The sequence below is a fragment of the Lepus europaeus genome, chromosome 21, assembly GCF_033115175.1.
Source record: "Lepus europaeus isolate LE1 chromosome 21, mLepTim1.pri, whole genome shotgun sequence".
In the NCBI taxonomy this organism is placed as follows: domain Eukaryota; kingdom Metazoa; phylum Chordata; class Mammalia; order Lagomorpha; family Leporidae; genus Lepus; species Lepus europaeus.
Window position 1 is genome coordinate 3770193 of NC_084847.1, and position 21179 is coordinate 3791371.

General features: G+C 62.1%; 1 protein-coding gene across 1 annotated transcript in view; it reads right to left on the bottom strand.

The window, feature by feature from the left end:
* PPL (periplakin) overlaps positions 1 to 19952 on the bottom strand; it is a 39320-nt gene extending 19368 nt beyond the window's left edge. Inside the window, exons 1-2 of the mRNA XM_062180457.1 lie at positions 19810 to 19952; positions 2140 to 2239 (exon numbers count right to left, since the gene is read on the bottom strand). Coding sequence (XP_062036441.1) covers positions 2140 to 2239; positions 19810 to 19871 — 162 coding nt within the window. The 5' untranslated portion in view covers positions 19872 to 19952. The remainder of the gene's footprint in view (positions 1 to 2139; positions 2240 to 19809) is intronic.
* Positions 19953 to 21179: the final 1227 nt, after the last annotated feature.

The window sequence follows — 21179 nt, forward strand, 5'->3', positions numbered from 1 at the left end:
GCCTCTGCGTAATTAGATTAAGTCACATCTGGAAAGAAAAGAGGAGGGGAGGGGAGGGGGAGAGGAAGGGAGGGGGGAGGGGGGAGGAAAGGAGGGGAGGGAGAGAAGGGGAGGGGAAAGGAAAGGAGGGGAAAGGAAAGGAGGGGAGGGGAGAGAAGGGGAGGGGAAAGGAAAGGAGGGGAGAGGAAAGGAGGGGAGGGGAGAGAAGGGGAGGGGGAGAGGAAAGGAGGGGAGGGGAGAGAAGGGGAGGGGAGAGGAAAGGAGGGGAGGGGAGAGGAAAGGAGGGGAGGGGAGGGGAGGGGAGAAAAGAGAGAGAGATCCTCTCGCCCGCTCAGCCCTCACAACGCAGCTTCCCGTTTCGCTCTGCTCAGTGGAAGTGAGGGATCAGTGACAACACCGTCCACTGGGCCCCTGGTGCTCTGTGTCCTGACCGCAGGCGAGCGACGGGAGGACGCCACTCAGACACCACGTACAGAGGCCACACGTGGACACCACTCACAGACACCACGTACAGAGGCCACACGTGGACGCCACACACAGAGGCCACACACGGAACCACACACAGACACCACGTACAGAGGCCACACACAGACACCACATACAGAGGCCACACGTGGATGCCACGTACAGAGGCCACACACGGAACCACACACAGACACCACATACAGAGGCCACACACGGAACCACACACAGACACCATGTACAGAGGCCACACACAGATCCCACACACAGACTGCACAGAGGCCACAGACACCACACACACAGGTCTCACACAGACACCACACACAGAGGCTACACACAGGCCAAGGGCACCTCTGGGGCTGCCTCCTGGTGACTTCCATGGACCTGGTGTCCCCAGAAATGGCCGTAGCAAACACGGCTCACTCGTGCCAGGAGGCCAAGGACACATGTCCCAAAGGCTGGGTTTTCACTTGGGAAAGGAAAAAACACATGGACCCCAGAGTGGAAGATGAGAAACCACTGAGGAGCTCGTAATGGGGGAGGGGGACTGCAGGCGGGAGCCAAGGAATGGGGACCCAGGCCGGAGGAACAGCGAGATGCACTCTGGGCCCCGCAGCTCCCTCAGGCCTCCCCCGACCCCATTCTCCCACCCCAGCTGTGCTAACCCCATTCTTCTCCCCTACAGTCCCCTCAAGTCCTATATGGGCACTGTTTTGAGTCCCAGCTGCTCCACTTCTGATCCAGCTGCCTGCTGTGGCCTGGGAAGGCAGTGGAAGATGGCCCAAGTCCTTGGCCCCTGCACCTGCGTGGGGGACCTAGAAGAAGCTCCTGGATCCTGGCTTTGGATCAGCTCATCTCTGCCGTTGTGGTCATTTGGGGAGTGAACCAGTGGATAGAAGACTCCTCTCTCTCTCTCTCTCTCTTTCTCTCTCTGCCTCTGCTTCTCTGCCTTTCAAATAAATAAATCTTTTTTTTTTAAAGCCTTAGGGGCTGGCACTGTGCCATGAGGTTTAAGCTGCCCCTTGTGGTGGCAGCTTCCCATACTGGAGTGCTGGTTCGAGTCCTGGCTGCTCCTCTTCCAATCCAGTTTCCTGCAAATGCACCCGGAAGCACTGGGTGATGGCCCAAGCACTCGGGTCTCTGCTGCTCACGTGGGAGACCTGGATGGACTTCCTGGCTCCTGGCTTCAGCCTGGCCCAGCCCTGGCTATTTGGGCATTTGAGGGGTGAACCAGCAGACGGATCTCTATATATCTCTCCCTCTTTCTCTCTCTGCCTTCCATATAAATATATTTTTAAATTATAATAATGAGCACTGAGTTCTATGTTCCATGAGCTTTCTGGAGCGCCCTCCTCTTGGTCTAAGAAGCAAAGGCAGGGTCTGAGCCTAGGAGTGGCTCCCACCACAGGGAGGGCTCGGCTCAGGGCCCAGGGCCACCAGGTTCCCTTCCTGTGCACAGCGCAGGGTCCCGGGGCTCGGCACTGCTGACATGGGAGCCGTCCTGGGCCTTGCAGGATGCTTAGCAGCGTCCCAGGCCCCACCCACCAGGCGCCGGCAGCCCCCCCCCCCCCCCCCCCGTCCTCCCTGGCTGTGACAGCAGCGGTGCACAGGTGCGGCCGTGTGTTTGCCGGGAGGAAGCGGTGTCCCCTCGGGCGAGAACCGGGCGCGGGCACTCACGCTCTGCATCTTGGCCTCGGTGTCCACGATGTTCTTCTCGACCTGGTCAGCATTCTTCTGCAGCTGCTCGATCAGCTCCGACAGTTCCTTGTTGGAGATGCTGCGGGGAGAAGGCCAGGGCGTGGGGCGGGGGCCACATCCGTTCCCACCAGCACCCCACCTGCCAGGCTGTCGGCAGGAGCCGTCCCCACAGCCACAGCCGCCTGGTTCCCTGTTTGGCCGGAGCGCCCCGATTCGCACCTTTCACACTGAGACTTAAGCCCCCCTGTGGAAAGCACAGGCGCAGGTTCTCCCTGCATTCGGATCCAACTCCAGAACCTTAGCGGTTACTCCTTGGCCAACCTCCACCTCCAGCCAGCGCCCAGCCACCTTATGCAAATGGACTTGGACGTGTGTGGCCTTTTGTGCTGGCCCGAGGCTGCCTGCCTGTGGCTCTGCCCGTGTGCATTTCTGGGGAGCGGCACCTGGGCCATCCCCACCTTTGGGCCAGCGAGAAGCCCCCTGCTGTGGTCAATGAGCCTGGGGCAGACTCCTTTGTTTTTTGGGGGGCTAAGTAAATATACTTAGAAGAGTAGCACGTGCTCTCTCTGGTCCCACAGAAAACCTGAAGCTCTCACTGTAAACAGAACAACGCAGCCGTGGCCCTGGGTTCGAGCCAGACACTCGGCCAGCTGCTCCCAGCTCGAGTCAGAGCTGCCGGAGCCGGGCCAGCGTGCAGCCGACGCCCCCTTCCTGGGTGTGCTCAGGGAGTCTGAGTGAGGCCTGGAGCTGGAACGGCACTGGCCGGGGGTCTCCAGGTGCTCTCCCCCCTGCCGACCCCCACCCCTGGATCCTCACATCCCAGCCCCTCTGGGAAACACATCCTGGTCGCTAGGACTGTGGGAACTGGCTGTTGAGTCCAAGGCCTGGCCTTCATCGGCCACTGGCTGGCTGCGTGATGTGGCCGACTCAGTGGCTCTGCTTTGCTGGTGGACAGAGCAGCTGGGAGAGCACCAGCACCTCTCCGACCAGGCGGGCTGTTCCAACCAGGAGCGAGGCTGTGCCGGGCGCACAAAGGCTGGCACTAATTGTTAAGGAACTTTCCGGATCACCATCCGGTCCCTTCTCCATTGCTGCCTTTTTTTTTTGACAGGCAGAGTGGACAGTGAGAGAGAGAGAGACAGAGAGAAAGGTCTTCCTTGGCCGTTGGTTCACCCTCCAATGGCCGCCACAGCTGGCACACCACGCTGATCCGAAGTCAGGAGCCAGGTACTTATCCTGGTCTCCTATGGGGTGCAGGGCCCAAGCACCTGGGCCATCCTCCACTGCACTCCTGGGCCACAGCAGAGAGCTGGCCTGGAAGAGGGGCAACCGGGACAGAATCCAGCACCCCCGACTGGGATTAGAACCCGGTGTGCCGGTGCCGCAAGGCGGAAGATTAGCCCATTGAGCCACGGCGCCGGCCCCTCCATTGCTTCTTTAAACAAAGGAAGAAACAGAGACCAGAGAGGGAAAGCAACTCGGCCAATGCTGCCCAGCAGCCAGTGACAGGATTAGTGCCTAGCTCCTCCCAGTCTCTACTGAGGGCCCTTCTGCATGGGTTCCCCTGCGCTTATTAAGCACCTGCTGTGTGCCAGGCCCAGAGCCACACACAAACGCAGCCTCCCTGTCTGGGAGTTCACCGTGTAGACAGCGAGGGAATCAGTATTAACAGAAAGTCAGGAGACTGGGCAGGCACAGCGCAGGGGCTCACGGGAGCCCTCGGACCAGGGGCCAAGCAAGGTCAGCGTATGCTTCCCGGACCAGGTGGTGCCGGCCGGGCTCGGAAGGAGCAGAGGATCCTGGGCTCCCCAGGGAAGAGGCAGGGCGGGGGGGTGTCCCTTGGCGGGGTGGGGGGCCTGGGCAGAGGGGGCCTGCCAACCCAGCAAACCGATGCTGCCCAAACCAGGGTTCCTAGACCTTCCCGCTGCAGCCTGAAAACGCAGATTCCCGGGCACAGACCGGACCCCGGGTCTGCAGAGCTGGGCCCAGGAATCTGAATGTCACTGTGTCCTTGGTCTTCCAGGGTCCTCGGGGCCCCTACTGCTGCCTAGGGGTAAGGAGACGGGCACTACAGGTGCATCTGACAGGTGCAGCACACAGGGCCGTGGGCCCTCCATCCGTGCCCCAAAGCCCGCCCAAGAGCCTGCTCCAGGCCAGGCCTGGGCACCAGGAGCTGGGAGGCTCCCAGGGAAGACTCGGACCGCACTTCCGGCACAACTCACTGTGGGGCAGCCCCTCCCAGACAGGAGCTCCCGGAACCCCGAGGAGGCCCACATCTGTCAGGGCCCTCGCGAAGTGCAGAGCTCTGAGATGTCCTGCAGGGAGGAGGGGGCCGCGATGCAGGGGCCAGGGAGGGGGCGTCACTCAGCCTCCAGAGCTCACCCTACAACCTCACCCTCCTTGGCCACAGGGGTGTGGGCCAGGAACTGGGCCTCATCTCTCCGGTGCTGACAGCTTACACGGCTGGGGGGCAGCGTGAGCTGCCGGCGCGCTCTCTGCATCAGGCTCCCCACTCCCATCGAAGTCTCCCCTGCAATCCTGAGGGTGCAGACGCTGGTCACATTATTGTCCCCATTTTACAGTTGTGAACACCAAGGCCCAGAGATGTTAAGTGTCTTTTCTCAAAGCCACACAGCAATTAGATGGCAGAGCCAGGACTCCAACCCAGGCCAGCCCAGAGTCCAGGCCCTGACAACTCTAGGTGGCAGTCATGCAGGGCTGCCAGCAAGTGGTATTTAACGTCTTAAAGTGCCGGCACTGAAGCCACGCAGGAAGGCACTTTCCCACCCCAGTGACGGGGACAGACGAGGGCAGGCGTGCGGAGCAGCAGTGATGTTCACATCCCTGTCAGAGCGTGGGTTCGAGTCCTGGCTGCTCCACTTCTGATGCAGATCTCCCATCCGCTGGTTCACTCCCCAAATGACCACAATGGCCAGAGCTGAGCTGATCAGAAGCCAGGAGCTTCTTCCCAGTCTCCCACATGGGTACAGGAGTCCAAGCACTTGGGCCATCCTCTACTGCTTTCCCAGGCCATAGCAGAGAGCTGGGTCGGAAGTGGAGCAGCTGGGACTTGAACTGGTGCCCATATGGGATGCCGGCACTACAGGCTGGGGCTTTACCCACTATGCCACAGCACCAGCCCTCACCAATTTTTTAAAAAAGATTTATTTATTTGAAAGTCAGAATTACAGATTATACACACATATGGAGAGAGAGGGAGGGAGAGAGAGAGAGAGAGCAAGAGAGAGAGAGGTATCTTCCATACACTGGCTCACTCCCCAAATGGCCACAGCAGCCAGGACTGCTCCAGGCTGAAGCCAAGAATCAGGAGCTTCGTCCGGGTCTCCCACATGGGAGCAGGGGTCCAAGGACTTGGGCCGCCTTCCACTGCTTTCCCAAGAGCTCCAGGGGAGCTGGGTCAGAAGTGGAGCCCCCAGGTCTCGATCTGGTGCCCATATGGGATGCTGACATCACCGGCGGCGGCCTAGCCGCTACGCCACAATGCTGGCCCCCAACCAATCTTTTTAAAAGAGGAGCAAAGCCCTTGGCATGTGCTACAGCATGGATGCTACAGAGAGGAAGAAGCTGGGTACAGACCACGTGCTGAGGGACCCCATTTCTGTGACACGGCCACAGGGGCAAGGCCGTAGAAGCAGGGAGTTCACGACGGCGCCGGGGGCTGGGGAGCACCAGCTCGAGGCGGAATGAAAGTGCTCTAACGTGGCTGGAACCCTGAACCGCACCCTGCAGGTGAGCGAGCTGCCTGGTGCCTGTGCTGCTCCACGCCGGAGCCGCCACGCAGCAAGCCCAGCGCCCGGTCAGCCGGGGTCTGTGGCTGCTTCTCACGCCCTCACTGTGGTCCTGCCTCAGCCCGTTTTGCAGGGAGACCACTCCAGCTCTGGGTGCCTCTCGGACACCCACAAGATGCAGGTGGGCACTGAGAGAGGGCTGCTGGCCCTGCCCAGGGCTCAGCACGTCCTCCCTGGTGGACAGCTGGGGAAACTAAGGCACAAAGCCACGTGACACTGGGCTGGGCTGCAGCCCGGGGCCAGGAAGCTGGGATTCTAATCCAGGCCTCCCGAAGTTGACTCAGCACCCTCACCCTCTGGCTTTGGGCCCCAAGTGGGACACCTCAAAGGGTCCGGCATGTCCCCATGAGAGCCCGAGAGCCGCAGCCGCATGCCGGGAGCTCAGGAATGCAGGCGGGGCGGGCACCGCAGGGAGGGGCACAGGTCCCAGGCTGCTGGGAACTGGCCCGGCTGGTCCAGCTTTTCACCAGGGCTGCTGGACGTGGGACCCACGCAGCCAGCAGCCACCAGGCAAGCCGGGTAAGACAGAGAAGGGAGGGGCCCAGCGCCCGAGGCCACACCCAGCCTCCCTCTCCTCCCCAGAAGCTAACTGGATGCACCTGAGGATCCACGGAAGCCATGTGGCGCACCTGCTCATTACCCACATGAGCAACCCGGGGCCCTGGAAGCAAACACCTGCCCAGGGTCGGGCAGGGGCCAGCCGGGCAGGGCAGAGACTTCGGCATCCGCAGTCGGACAGGGCTCACGTCCCACCTGCACCGACCAGCAGCAGGACCCTGGTATCTTTGAGCCTCGGTGCCATCATCTGTGAGATGGGAGCAATAAATCCAGGACCTAGTTAAGCGGCGAGGCTGGGGGCTGGGTGCGGGGAGAGAGGGTCAGGGTTGCTTCTGCAAAACGCAAATCAAGTTTCAAAGACAACTTGGGTTTCAAAAACCCAGCGTGGGGCTCAGAGCAGCCCTAGGGGCCCCACAGCAGATTTGAGGCGGTTTATGTTCACGGGTGGGCTATTCCGCCAGGCCCAGAACTGCCCGGCACACAGGAGGCGTGACAGAGAGCACCGGTACACACAGGTACGTGGAGCACCCAGGGTAGCACGGGGCTCCCACAGTGGCAACAGCACCCAGGTGCTCACGGAACACGCGTGCACTGTGCTGTCCCTCCCTGGGAGATCCCCACTGACACGAAACGAGCCCTGAGAGCTGTTCCCTAAACCACACGCGGGGCTCTGTGCACAGATCCCCTTCTATCCTGGGGCCCTGACAGCAAGTGGTAAGAGGCGGCCGTCTCGCGCCTCCGGCTCCTGACACCGGTTTCCTGCCAGCACGGGACTCAAGTGGGGGTCCTGCTGCCCACGTGGGAGACCTGGATGGGGCTCCTATGCCCTGGCTCCGGCCCCCACCCAGCCCCAGCTGCCGTGGGCATAAAACAGTCGATGCAAGCTTTGTGTGTGTCTCTCTGCCTCTTGAATACATGAAAATTTTTAAGGTACATTGATTTCTTTTGGTTAATTTATATCTTTTTTTTTTTTTTTGACAGGCAGAGTGGATAGTGAGAGAGAGAGACAGAGAGGAAGGTCTTCCTTTTTGCCGTTGGTTCACCCTCCAATGGCCGCTGCGGCCGGCGCATCGCGCTGATCCGAAGCCAGGAGCCAGGTGCTTCTCCTGGTCTCCCATGCGGGTGCAGGGCCCAAGGACTTGGGCCATCCTCCACTGCACTCCCGGGCCATAGCAGAGAGCTGGCCTGGAAGAGGGGCAACCGGGATAGAATCCGGCGCCCCGACCGGGACTAGAACCCGGTGTGCCTGTGCCGCAAGGCGGAGGATTAGCCTGTTAAGCCACAGCGCCGGCCTTATATCTTTCTTAAAGATTCATGTATGTATTTGAAAGAGTTACAGAGGAGAGGCAGAGAGACAGTGAGAGGTCTTCCATCCGCTGGTTCATTCCCCAAATGGCCGCAATGGTACTGAGCTGACCCAAAACCAGGAGCCTCTTCCAGGTCTCCCATGTGGGTGCAGGGGCCCAAGCACTTGGGCCGTCCTCCACTGCTTTCCCAGGTGCATTAGCAGGGAGCTGGATCAGAAGTAAGGCAGCAGGGACTCAAACGACACCCATACAGACTGCCAGTGCCACGGTGCTATGCCACGGCACTGGCCCAGGTACGTTGATTTTAAAAGCAATCACTTCAGAGATCAAGGTTAACGCCCCAAGATGTATCAGCATCAAGGCGTGGCTGACGCCATCACCGGGGAGGACACGACCTCCCTCCCAAGGACGCACGTCCCATCTCATCCCGGGGACCCAGCAGACAGGGCCCATGCGAGGGCTGCCCCACAGAGCACCTGGCCAGGCAGCTTCCCAAGTGTGAGGGTTCTGGAAGACGGGGAGCCTGAGGGCCTGCGCCTGGTGCAGCAGACAGCAGAGGGGCTGTGGAGCAGAGAGGGGACACTGGGGCAGGGGGCAGGGGGCGGGGGCTGGAGGAGTCGGCGCCGCTTACAGACTGGCGTAGAGACAGGTTTCCTTCCCGGCTCCCAGGGTTTCTGGCCAATCCCGAGAGGAGCTGATGCCGTCAGTGACAAGCAATGTTCAGGGTGCCCACAGGGGGCAGGCAGAGAACAGGTGGAGTGCTGAGGCCCAGAGAAGGCCCTGGCCTGGCTGGAGACCAGACAGGGGGCAGGGCCTGGCTGGGGGCCCAGCCTGGAGAGTCCTGGAAATGAGCTCAGGCCAGACCAGGCTCAAGGGCTCCCTGTGGGTTTTGGGAGCCCGGTGGGTGTCACAGCAGGTCCAGGCTGCTTTTGTTGAAACCACCCTTTGCTTTCTTCTCCTGGAACAGGGAGGGAGGCCAGGAGGCCACCTGGGGACAGAAGTGGACCAGAGCTTCCTGGGTCTGAGCCTGCAGCCTCCAGCCCAGAACAGGTACCTCTTTGTGTCCCTAGGACAATTCTGGGCCAGAGGAGCTCTGGGTGGGGGGAGGGCCTGGGAGCCACAAATGACGTGGGGTCTGCTGCCCAGGGGAGGAGCTGACAGCTCAGAGGCCAGCAGCCAGGAGGGCAGCTGGGACTCGGAGCCAGCTCTGTGTGAGCCCGGGTGAGGCCCAGGAATGCCCATAGTTTCATGGGAGAACCCACAAGGATGCTGGCCAGAGGGGCTGGTGACAAAGGTGGCTCCCGACACGCCACACAGGCTCAGGAACACCCCAGTGTCTCGGGGGACACTGGCTCCCCACCCAAGGACAGCAAAGCCAGTGCCCAAGAGCACGCAGACCTAAGTCAGACGGCCTGGGTGTCAATCCTGGCTCTGTTCCTAGGATGCTGTCAATCACTTAGCCCCCTGAGCTTCAGTGTCCCCATCTGTAAGATGGGCGCATCACGGCCCGTGCCTTCAGGGCTGGGGGGAACGGGGACAGCAGGTGTCATGGCACCTCAAGAGCAAGCCAGGCTGCTCTTCAACTTGGGCTCACTACGCAGGACTGGCTCCACTTAAGGAGCAAATTTAAAAGCCAGCAGCCAAGGCCTGTAGTCAGAACCCTCTGCAATCCAGGAGCTAAAAAAAGACCTGGGCTGCCCACGTCAGTCACAATGATCCCAGCACAAGGCGAGAGAGATGCTGGCACAAGCCAAGACACCGTGGTTCTGCCTTGCCAGTGCCACCTTGCCCGGGCCTGGACAGCTTGCAAGGGGAACCTCGGTATCTGGAGAGCTCTCCTGCAGCATGTGTGGGAGAGGTGGCTGCCTGCACAGGTGAAGAGGCTGCTGGGGGGCGCGGGACCCCAGCTCACTGACCCCCAGGCCCAGCTGGGAGCAATGCACAGCCCAGGCCGGTGCTTGGGTTCAGGCTAGAGATTCAGTCTACAGGTCGAGGGATGCGACCGGCACAGGCTGGTTCCCCCGCTCTGAGGAGCGGAGCCACAGGACAGAGGGCAGGGGGACCCTCATCCACCCGGTCACTCCAGCAGAACCCCAGAAGCCACCCCAGAGCCCTACCCCACTGTCCCCTGGATCCACCTATGAACAGCCTCTCTCCCCCCTCCCCCGCTCTGTGTCTTCCTCCACCTGGGCCAGCCAACGTCTCTACCTCCTGCCTGGTCCAAGGTAACAGCCGTCCCGCTCTCCACTGTCAGAGCTTTGGCAGTGCACTGGACGACACGAGAGAAAGCTGGGGAGAGGGGAGCCCTGGTCCCCAGCGGCCAGCCCTCCACCAGCAGTGACAGGGAGGGGAGCTGCCGGAGTCGGGTGCCCTCTGCTCTCCCGGTCCACACCATGTGCACAGCTGCCCATTCTCCTCTACTCTGCCTCAGCGAGGGTGGGGAAACTGAGGCAGCCAGGCTCAGGGGACAAAGCACAGTCCGTGCCGCGGCTCAACCCAGGCAAGGCTCTGCAGAGGCTCTAACGATGCCCCTCTGTGCCTCAGTTTCTTCATCTGGGAAGTGGGGGGAAGAAGCCATCAAGGAGGTGGCCCTCGTGAAGCACTCTGGGCGTGGCCGTCTGCTGAGGGCTCAGAGGCTCTGTCCACAGCGCCGGCAGAGCTCGCCCGCCAACCATGGGACAACGCTGCTGAGCACCTGCAGTGAGGTGGTGCACCTGCTCGGCTCCACCCCTCCATGTGAACACGGCAGGCTCGGCGGGCGGGCTGCGGCCCTGAGTGGGGCTCGGGGCCTGTGTTCAAGGCCCGCAGTACAGAGCGCCAGCCGCGTTTCTAAGTCAGAGTCTCCCATAGTCACGTGAATGAACAGACGCCCGAGAGCTTAACTCTTAGATTCTATTCACCTTAGCATACCTAGAATACGCTCATTTCTTCATTTCACACCCTCCATAGCCAGCGCACAGGCATGTGTGCGGCATGTATGAGTGTGTTCTAAGCCCAACTTGCGTGGCTTGGGGTCCCAGGCTGGCACAGCAGACAGCAGGGGGTTCCAAGGCACCGGAAACGGCCATCAGCGCTCAGAGCACCTGTGTGCCTCCCTCACGCCTGGCCCCAGGCGTGAGGCATTGACACTGAGTCAATGCCTCTGCCTTAGCTCACCATACCTGCCATGAGGACACAAACAGGGCTCCCGGCTGCGCCCAGTGGGGTACGGCGCCTGCGCACGCAGTGCCAGGACAGGACACACAGCCCGCCCGCCCACCCGCCCTGCCTCGGGGCAGTGCCGGTTGTGGGGTGGGGGCTGGCCTTGCTCCCCAGCTTCTTCCCCGGGCAGCCACCACTCTGGGACGCGCTCACACCCTGGTGTGTGCCTGCCACCACCTGGCCTTATGCCCTGTCGGGTCCCAGCCTGGCCTTGCTCTCCTTCCGTGTGTGGAGACAGGGCCTGAGTCCATCCCCATGGTCTGGCCCTCCATCCTCTCTCTGGGTTAACTCTGGATGGGGGCGGGCACCGGTGCTGGAATGTGTGGCATGCACATAGACACACCCCTGCCAGGAGCCAGAGAAGGGGCCTGGCCCGGCACCTCTTCTGCTGTCAGGCCTGCCTGGCAGGGCTCCCTGGGAGCCTCCCAGGTCTGCTGGGAGGCTGATCTCTGGGGCTGGAGGGTCCCATTGCTCACCCTCATTAAGCAGTGCCTGGAGGGAGCGAAGGCTCAGGCTCCCAGCCAGTCCCCAGCACAAGAGCAGCGCACCGTAGGCGCTCAGGAAGTGACTTCTGAGTGGCAACAACACCGAGAGCACCCACCAGATGCCCACTGGCTGAATCCTCCCAGCCCCGGTGGCGTCGGCATCGTTAGAGACGCTGGGCCGCCAGGTAGGCCCTCAACCCCTAGACTGCAGGAACTGACTCGCCTTGGGGCAGGGGGCCAGGCCTACGGAGGCTGGGGGCTGAACAATGGTGCTGCACAGAGCAAGAACCCAGCAGTGACTCCCACGCCCTGTTTCCTGCGAGAAGGTAAGCGAGCCTCAGCGAGGTTAAGCAACCGCCCGAGGCCACAGAGCTGCAACCGGGATCGACCCCAAGCCTCCTCGGTACAAGGGGGACGTCGGTACTCACACTGGCCCCACTGTGGGCAAAGCAACAGGAGACTTCAGGGCATGTGACAACAGGGTGAGGTGCGGTGATTGACTTAATCCCGGGGGTTGGGTAACAATCAACCGTGGTAAACTGAGGCCAAGTCATTCTCCCAAGGTGCCACCACAAGGGTTCCCGCCCTGTCCTCCCCCACCCCCCACCCGCAGGATGCTCAGGCAGAAGGGCATGGCACTGACAGAACCCCCTGCCTGCCCAGTGTGTGACACGGGCCCCCTCTCTGCTCCAGGCAGGGCTGTCACAGCACCCTGTGTGCATGCTCAGGGTCACAGGGTCAATGCCAGTGACTGCTGCAGCCCTGACCACTCGCTGTCATCTCTCCCTGCCTCTCTCACAGGCCCTGGGGACAGGAACCCCCTCCATGAACAAGGCCCCGAGATACGAATTGTTGACACGTTATAAAATTCTACTCAATTTAACACCTACGTATTGAGCCCCAAGCTAACACAAGACCTGGAATTAGGGCTGCAGAAGGGGCCTCAGAAGATGACTAAGTCCTTATTGCCCAGCACTTAGAGGCCGAGGGCACGGTGAAGAAAAACACCCCGATGACTGTCATCATCAGATTCCAGATCGCCTAGGTCAGCGCATCTTCATCCACTGTCCCATCCAGGCATTAAAGCCTAACTTGAATTGTGAAAACGTGGCTCAATCCAATAAGCAGCAGGAAAAAAGACAAAGGAAAAGCAAAGTGAACAGGACAACACCATGGGAGGGGCCCAAACACACCGATTACTGCAATAAATACAAAGAAGTTAAAATCTTCTACTAAAAGATAAAGACTCTCCAGTGTAAACATCGAAACACACCCTCCCTAGACGTCCACCATTTTAAAACACACACCTGGGGTCAACGCCATGGTGTAGCAGGTAAAGCCACTGCCTGTAATGCCAGCATCCCATATGGGCACTGGTTCGAGTCCTGACTGCTCCACTTCCCATCCAGCTCTCTGCTATGGCTTGGGAAAGCAGTGCAAGATGGCCCAAGTGCCTGGGGCCCTGCACCTGCATGGGAGACCCAGAAGAAGCTCCTGGCTCCTAGCTTCAGATTGGCGCAGCTCTGGCCCATGTGGCCAACTGGGGAGTGAACCAGTGGATGAAAGACCTCTCTCTCTCTCTGTCTGTCTCTCCTTTTTTCTCTGTGTAACTCTTTCAAGTAAATAAAATAAATCTTAAAAAAAAAAAAAAAAAAAGACACACACCTGAAACTCAGCAACACGGGAAGGTAAGAGAGAGAGGATGGTGCAGAATAGGCTGGGTAACCACCTCTGGAAACACAAAGCCGATCCAGAACCCCTATGCAGGAGGCAGCACGGCCGTCGGTAGGCGCGTGGCTCCCACCCCTGTGCATGTTGGGGCTGCCCCCGTGGGAACTCTGCCTTCCTTGGCCTGGGATGGGGGTCTGGCAGGGGCCTTAAGTCTCCCCCAGTGACTCTGATGTGCAGCCAGGGCTGGGAAGGTCTGGCCCACCACAGAGGTAAAGGCTGAGCCAGAGAAGGACGAACCCTTTGGTCTCCAGAGGAAGGAAGGCTTGCAGGGGGTCAGCACAGGAGTTGCCCCATAAACCCCAGATCAATTGATCGGGCAACACAGCCACTGCCTATGGTTACTGAGCACCTACTATGTGCTGGTCACGGGGGTAGGGGTGGGTATAGGAGCCTATGTGCCAGGGATGGGAACAGCTTCTTAGCCAGCAGGCGTTACGGCCGGGCCTGGAAGGCAGCACTGCTGGTCCCTTGCCCAGGCTCGCTCCACGTCACCCCCAGGCCCTGGGTCCGTGCCGGTGGGCCGCAGCTTCCCCTCAGTAGCACGGGGTTTGCTGGCCTGGTTCACAGCTGGGAAGTCAAGGTCCCCACTGGGGGCAGCAGGCTTGGAGCTGCACTACTATGGCACAAACTCAGAATCCTTCCTCAGCCTTCAGCCGAAAACAAAAAGGCCTCGTTCAAGAGGGAGAAGCGGAAACCCTGCAGGTGTGGGCCCGAATCCCCTGCCCAGGCAGCTGGCTCAGCCAGGACCCGTGGATTCCACCGCGCCCACCCTAGGGCACGGCCAGCGGTGGTGGAGTGGCCGCCCTCGAGAAACAGCCCAGTGTAGACCAGAGTCCCCTGTCCAGGGCCAGCTCAGACCCCTGCCAGCTGCTCTGCCCACTCCCGACTCCGAGGGGCATCTCAGAGCAGCTGTGGCTGCACGCTCCACCCCCCCCCCCCAGAGCCTGTCCCTTCCCCAGCTGCCTCCTCACTGAGACTTCTATCTGCTTCTCCCAGAACCTTCTGGAAGCCGGCTGCTGGCCCTCTGTCCCTGCTCCTCGGGCCTCAGCCCCTTTCCCACCAAGGCCCTGTCCTCCCAAGCCCCTTTCTGTTGCTACAGACTGGACCCAGAAACACAGGCACTGCGCTCCCCTGGGGGCTCCTCCCCATGCTGGGCTCCACCCCCGCCAGTGCTCCCGCTCTGTCCCACCACTCACCTAAAAACTACAAACTCACAACTGACTCAAACACGCAGAAAGAATCAGCCGCGTGTCCCGCCAGGCTGCAGCCGAGGTGCTCACGCTGCGAGTGTCCCGTGGATTCCTGCTCCCCCGGCAACCCCTTCAAACCCCCGCAGAGGAAGGGTGACGTGGTCGGAGCTGCCGGCATCCACCTAAGTCACCTGACACGCTCAGTGGCTCGGCACATGTGCACGGCTGCACCCAGCACCCGGCGCGTTACTGCTCTGTGCGCCTCGAAGCTGGCGGTTCGCACAACAGAGCTCGCACAGGTCAGCGTATGCAGTCACAGCCCGGTGCCATCCCGGCCATGTTCTCGCTTCACCCCCCCCTCCGCTGCTCAGAGGACTCCTCCTCCAGGAGCCCTCCTGGCTTTGCCTCTCCCTGGCAGCTCAGCACCCCGCACACGGATGCCTGCACAGCAGACGGGGTCACGAGGGAGAACGCCATCCCCCCAAACCCTGCCTTGGTTCAGGCAGCCCCACAGCGAGTGCGAGCTCCCAGGACAAGCTGAGGCAGGGGGCGTCTCCTAGCAGACCCCACAGGGTTGCTCCATCCACCCATCCAGCACCAGCCCATGTCCAGGACACAGACATCCATCCGCCCCATCTGGCCACCGTAGACAAAAGAGCAGGTGAGACAATAGAACGGGGGGGGGGGGGGGTGTCTGCCCCAGCAGTGAGGTGGAGGGTGGCTCCCTACAAGAGATGTGAGCCCAGAGGGAAAGGGCACCGCAGGCAGGAGGAACAGAGAGAGCGAAGGCCACATGGCCGGCTGTTGGCAGTGCAGAGGTGAGGGTGAGGGGAGGCCTTCCCGCTGGGCGGGGCAGGGCTCCCAGGGCCTGAAAGCAAAGCGAAATGTGGAGCAGAGGTTCAGGAGCTGGGGACAGGCCACGGTCGCATGTTTCAGGGAGCTTCCTGGCTGCCACGGGGAGAAGGGACTAGGCTGTTGTGGGGAAGATGCCGGGGCCTGGGAGGAGTGGGGGCCCACAGAGAGGAGAAGGCCAGGCTGGAACCTAGGGGCCAACGCGGGCACCGAACTTCTCTAGGCAGCCAGTGCTGGGAGCCCAGCCCCTGTTTCGGGAGGGTGGGGGCCCTTCCTGATTCCTGAATCTCACAGCTCTTCCAGGGACCAGATGGACAACAGTTTATTTGAGGCCCAACAACAAAATCCTGCGATAGAGGTCACGAAGGGGCAGCTGGAGGTCCAGATTCAAACTGTCACTCAAGCCAAGGAAGCTATCCCAGGTGAGAACCTAACTGGACAGGGCACTTGGCACTCTGTGGGGTGGTGAGGGGCCAGCAGAGGTCCTTCCTGCGCCAGAGTTGGGGCCTGTCACACAGAAGACACCGGCAAAAGCCCAGCCAGGCTGGGAAGGTGGCAGGTGCTCCGGCAACACCCAGACAGCCCCACCTGGAGCAGAGAGGCCGTGCTCTGGGAACCCCGGGTCTTCCCGCATGACCAGGAGCCTGGAGATGCTCCCAACGGCAGCTCTCCCCCAGGGCCCTCCTGGGCTCCTCCTCCACACACAAACATCTTCAGGTGCTGCCCAAAGGGTGTGAATAGGGCCACGCCTCCCTGTCCCCAGAGGATCACCCCAAGGATGCCTGAGCCCCCATCAGTAGCCATTCCTACAGGCAGGGCTCAGCTGTCCTGAAGCAACTTCCTGTCCAGAGTGGGCAGAGGGGCACAGGAGGCTGCCGGTGCACGTGGGAGCTGCCTGGGGGCCTGGGGCCGTCCCCGGACACAGCCACCACCGGCCCAGCATGGGTGGGGCCAGGGGAGTGCCTTTACTGTCAGCCTCAATGACACCCTCTGGGCAAGGGGCGCGCGCGCACACACACACACACACCCCTGGCCGATGGACATGCTACCAGAACGGGCGCACAGTCGGTGCTGGACCGAGGGACACAGTGATTTTTTGGTTGGAGAGAGGGATGGGTTCTGTTGACACAGCCCTCCCACAAATTGCTCCTGCCTCTCATGCTCGCTGATCCTCAGCATGTGTGTGTCCCTGTGTGTCTGCTGCCCAGCCAGCTCTGGGCTCAGTGCCGTGGGCACCCATAGCAGTCACGGGGCAGCTCTAGATCCACCCTGCTGCCTCATCAGCGCGGGGTGGGGGTGGGGTGTTGCTATTCTCACGCCCATCTCGCAGATGAAGAAATTGAGGCACAGAGGCATGAAGCGACCTCCCCAGGGTCACAGAGCTAAGCAGAGGCGCAGCTGGGGCTGGAACTCACACTTTGCTAACATCAAACCCTGCGCTCTAACCACCAAGAGGCCCAGGGTACCCGGGTGGCTGCCAGCACCCCAAAGCCAGGGGCCCTGCTGCTCATGCAGGATTCCTCCCATTAGGGCTACACCATCTTGCAAGACCTGCCAGGTGGGGGGCAGTGCGGCCAGGCTGCTGGGTGTTCACCAGGACCCCCTTGGGGACATGGGGGCGCCACGGGTCCCATTTTGCTGACGGGGAAGCTCACCTGGTGTGTCAAACAGACACATAGGGCAGTCTGACGTCAGAGCCACATCTCAGCCCCTCCCTCCTTGGCCAGGATGGGTCAGACCCCTCCCTGCCCTGGGGACAGCCTCCTTGGTCTCTGCTGACCCTGGCAGCACAGCCCGGTCACAGAGCACAAGGACAGCTGGCCTGGACACCCAGCCTGTCCTGCTGTGTGTCCCACCAGCCCCACCCATGAGTCCCCAGGATCAGGGAACCACCAGTGCATGTGAGCTTAACCTCAGCCTTTCGCCCTGATGTGCCCGCCAGCAACTCGGAGGCAGGCAGCGGTCAGTGTCTCCTCCATGTTCAGCCTGCCCACCACGGCATCCAGCTCAGCCCCACGCACCACCTCCACACAAGTCCCTAATTACCATCACCCCAGCCGCCTGTTGTCCTCAACCCCGTTCAACCCGTTCCTTTAACCCTCAGCCAGCACTCCGGGCAGGCACTGGGCTACAGGTGGGAGAACAGTCTAAGAAGGACCAACACCGTCCCAGGTTATACAGCCGGGAGGGTGGGAGCCAGTTCCCTGCAGGACGCTTCCCTGGGACCTGTCATTATCACAGGTGTGAACACCTGCTCCCACACCTGTCATTAGGAACCAGGGTGACAGGAGCAACGGGTTCACACCCTGTCCTGGCCCTCCCAGCTGGCAGGGAGGGGCGGCTTCCTTAACGGGGCTTGGGGCTCGCGGCGGGAGGTGCCCCGGCTTGGGATGTGATGACAACCTTGACCTGGGCACTTCCTGTGTGCCAGGGCAAGGCTGCTCTCAGACTCCAAGCGACAGATTCTTACTGTCCTCTTCGCCGCTGAGGATCGGGAAGGGTCTGGGGAAGTGGCAAAGCCAGGGCGAGGAGCCGGGAGTCCCGCTTCCTGGGCCCGAGCTCCCACTCGCCCTGCCAAGCTGAATCTCAATGGCAGAGAGCCCCAGAAAACTAAGGGTGAAAGAACACAGTTTAGAGCCACAGGTGCACCCGGGCTGCTTGTTACAGGGGTGGTGAGGCATTGAGTAGGCTGAAGGGATGGAGACTGGGGTGCAGGGCTGCCCCCCCCACCTCCTGGCAGAGGGATGCACAGGGCTGGGAGAGGATGTGGCAGACCCGGCCCCACACAGGGCTGCCATCCCACTCAGTGCCAGGTAACACAAGGCCATGGGAACCCCACCAAGGGTCTTTCACTCCACCCTGGGAGAGAACCAGGAAGGCTTCCTGCATAGACACCTCCAAGCCGAGGTCTGCAAGCCAAGGACAGAGGGCGCTGCCTCTGGCCAGGAGCGCAGCAAGGGAGCGGCCAGTGCTCGCCCCCATGCACTCAGCGGGATGGGGTGCCTCCCTCCCAGCTTGCCTCGACTCACTCTAACGCGTGTGAGGTCCAAGCCCAGGCCCCTGGGGACGCGGGCTGCAGGGGATGAGGGGAAGCCTGGCCCAGCTCCTGGAGTGGGGGTGCCTGCAGGTGTGGAGGTCTTGGTGGTGGCGAGGACAGAACAGTTGTGTGGGGCTGGCACAGAGCACAGGATTGTGCAAGGCCCGAGAGAACAGCGCATCGACTGGCTGGGACCCCAGAGAGGTATGAGAGCCAGCTGGACGGCCAGGGAGGAACAGCACGCAGGGCCCTGCCCAGCCTCTGGGGCTGTGACAGACAGGAGGGGAGAACTGGGGCGGGGGTGGGGTGGGGGAATGCCTCTGAGCTTTAAACAGCTGGAATGGGAGCTATGGGATGGGGTGGGTGGGATCCCAGACTCCTGGGGTGTCTGAGGATGCTGGAACGGAAGGAAACTGAGGGCCAGGCTTGCCTGCACCTGTCAGACAGGTCGGCCTAGGCTGATGGCAGGGGCGGCGGGGGGGGGGGGGGGGCGCGGGAGCCCGGAGTTCCTGCCTGCACTGGGTCATCAGAGGGCTGCAGGGGATAAGGAGCCACCCCGGCACTGCAGGGACTCCACTGGGCAGCAGGAGGAGTGGGGACCCCAAGCCAGGAGGCTGTGCCCGTCACCGACTCCTCGCCTGCCTCCAGCTCTGTACCCAAAGCCCCTACCCCGTTGGCAGGGCCAACTCCCTCCCCCTCCCTCATCTCAGAATTGCCCCGACTTCCCCAAACCGGTTATTAAGCGAATGCATTCGGCTTATCAAAACGGACGTGGGCTGCCTGTGCGCGCAAACACATCGAGACATGTCATTCCCTTCCCAGGCCTCCCTGGGAACCCGCCGCTCAGAGCCGCCGCCAGTTTCGGGACTGGGGGAGGGGGCGGGGAAGGAGCCACACCCCTAAGAAAGGGCCGCGGCGGCCCGACGCCACCCAGCCACCGCGCAGCGCTCTGCCCGGCGGCCCCCGGGCAGGCAAGAGGGTGCCGGGCCTGTGCCCTCCGCACCAGGGCCTCGGGACGGGGCGGGACTCTCGAGCGCAGGTTGGCAGGTGCGGGGAAGTGCCTAGCAGGTGGCCCGCCCCCGCGCCACCCCCACCGGCAGCCTGCCCGACGCCAGGAGCACCTGTGCGAGCTCCGAGACCCGCAGGTGTGCGCCCTCCAAGCCCAGCTCCGCTCTCCGGCCCAGCACACCCCTCTAGACCCGGCCTTCGGGACCCCTGCGGCCGCAGTCTCCAGCCTGACACAGGAGAGCCCGGGGGCGCGGGTTTCCGGTACCCCCGTCTCAGTTCCCCGCCCGCTAGGCCCCCTGCGCTCCGGGGACCCCGGGGGCCACAAGCGGTGTCCCCTCGGACGCGCTCGCCCATGCCACCCCATCCTCCTCCCGGCCGAGCGACCCCTCGCGTCCCACACTCTTGGCTCGGTTCCCAGACCCGTGAGCCCCGGGACCCTCGGGGACCCGGCGCTGTCCCGCGCCGCCTCACCTGCGGGTCTGCACCTTGGGGCTGTATTTGCCTTTGTTTCTCTTCCTGAAGAGTGAGTTCATGGTGGCGCTGGGGAGCGGCGGGGGCCGGGCGGGCCGGCGCGCACCGAGGGCGGGCTGTGGGTGCAGGTGAGCGGCGGCGGCGCGGGCGGGCGGCCCCGAGTGCTGCGCGGCCTCGGCACCCCAGCACTACTCGCGGGGGCGGGGCGCCCGGCGGCCACTCGCTCCGCGGCCGCTCCCCGGGTAGGTGGTGCTTCACCTTTCCGGGGAGGGGCTCCCGCAGGGCCGGGGGCGGGGACGCCCGGGCCGCCTCCGCACGCGCTGGGCCCCGCCCTCCGTGCCGGGCCTTGTGCACCCCCTGACTGGGGGCCCTGAGTGCCCTGGGCGCGGGCGCTGCTCCGGCTCTGGCCGACCCGCATCTGGAGTCCCCAGCCTCCCCCCCACCCCCGACAGGGGTGCTGTCGGTGTCTGTGCGACCCGGATGGCCAGTGGGTCCCAGCAAAGGGGGCACTGGACGCCCCTGCCCGCGTGCAGATCTTGCCTCCGCACTGGGTCGGCTGAGACCCCTGGGCGACGTGCGTGTTCTAGCGCCCCTAGCCTCAGTTACCTTCTCTGGCCAGGCCAACGGTGATAACAACCGGTCTCACCCAGAGGAAGGGGACTCCTGCAGAGAATTCTCACTCCCGCCCAGCCACGCATTAAGGAGAGAAATTCCTTTGAAACCCTAAGAACTGCAGGTCCTGGCGGGATAGAAATGTTCCACAGCTGGTCCTAGAAGCTGCTGGATTCCGGGTCAGGAGAGCCACATTGCACAGTTCTGCCCGCCTGTCCCGGCCTAGACTGTGCGCCAGGACGCGGCACCTGGCTAGGAACCACACTGGAGGCCGTTGGGGGTCTCAGCCCAGCTGGACGCGTGGGTTGGGGGGACAGGAGAAGCTACAGACCAAGAGCTGGTGGGGACAGGGGAACAGGAACCTGCAGCCTGGCGTTTGGAATCCGAGTCAAGGGTAGCTGGTCACTCTGCCGGCCGGCCTCTTCACTTACTATACAGGGGTGAGGGTGGGGATGTGATCCTGCCCCAGACCCCAGCTCGTCTAAGGACACCCAGTGTCCTCCAGGCCACTGCTCGCCCACGAGGACTGTGGTTTCCCAGTCCTTATTTTTCTTTCTAAATTTTTGTTTATTTGAAAGAGAGAGAGAGAGAGAGATCTTCTTGTTCACTCCCAAAAAGGCCACAGCAGTCAGGACTGGGCAAAGCCGGGACCCTGGACCTCAATCTGGGTGTGGCAGGGGCTCAAGTCCACCATCTGTGGCCTCCCGGGGTGCACATTGGCCGGAAGTTGGAAATGGATGTGGAGCAAGGACTTGGAT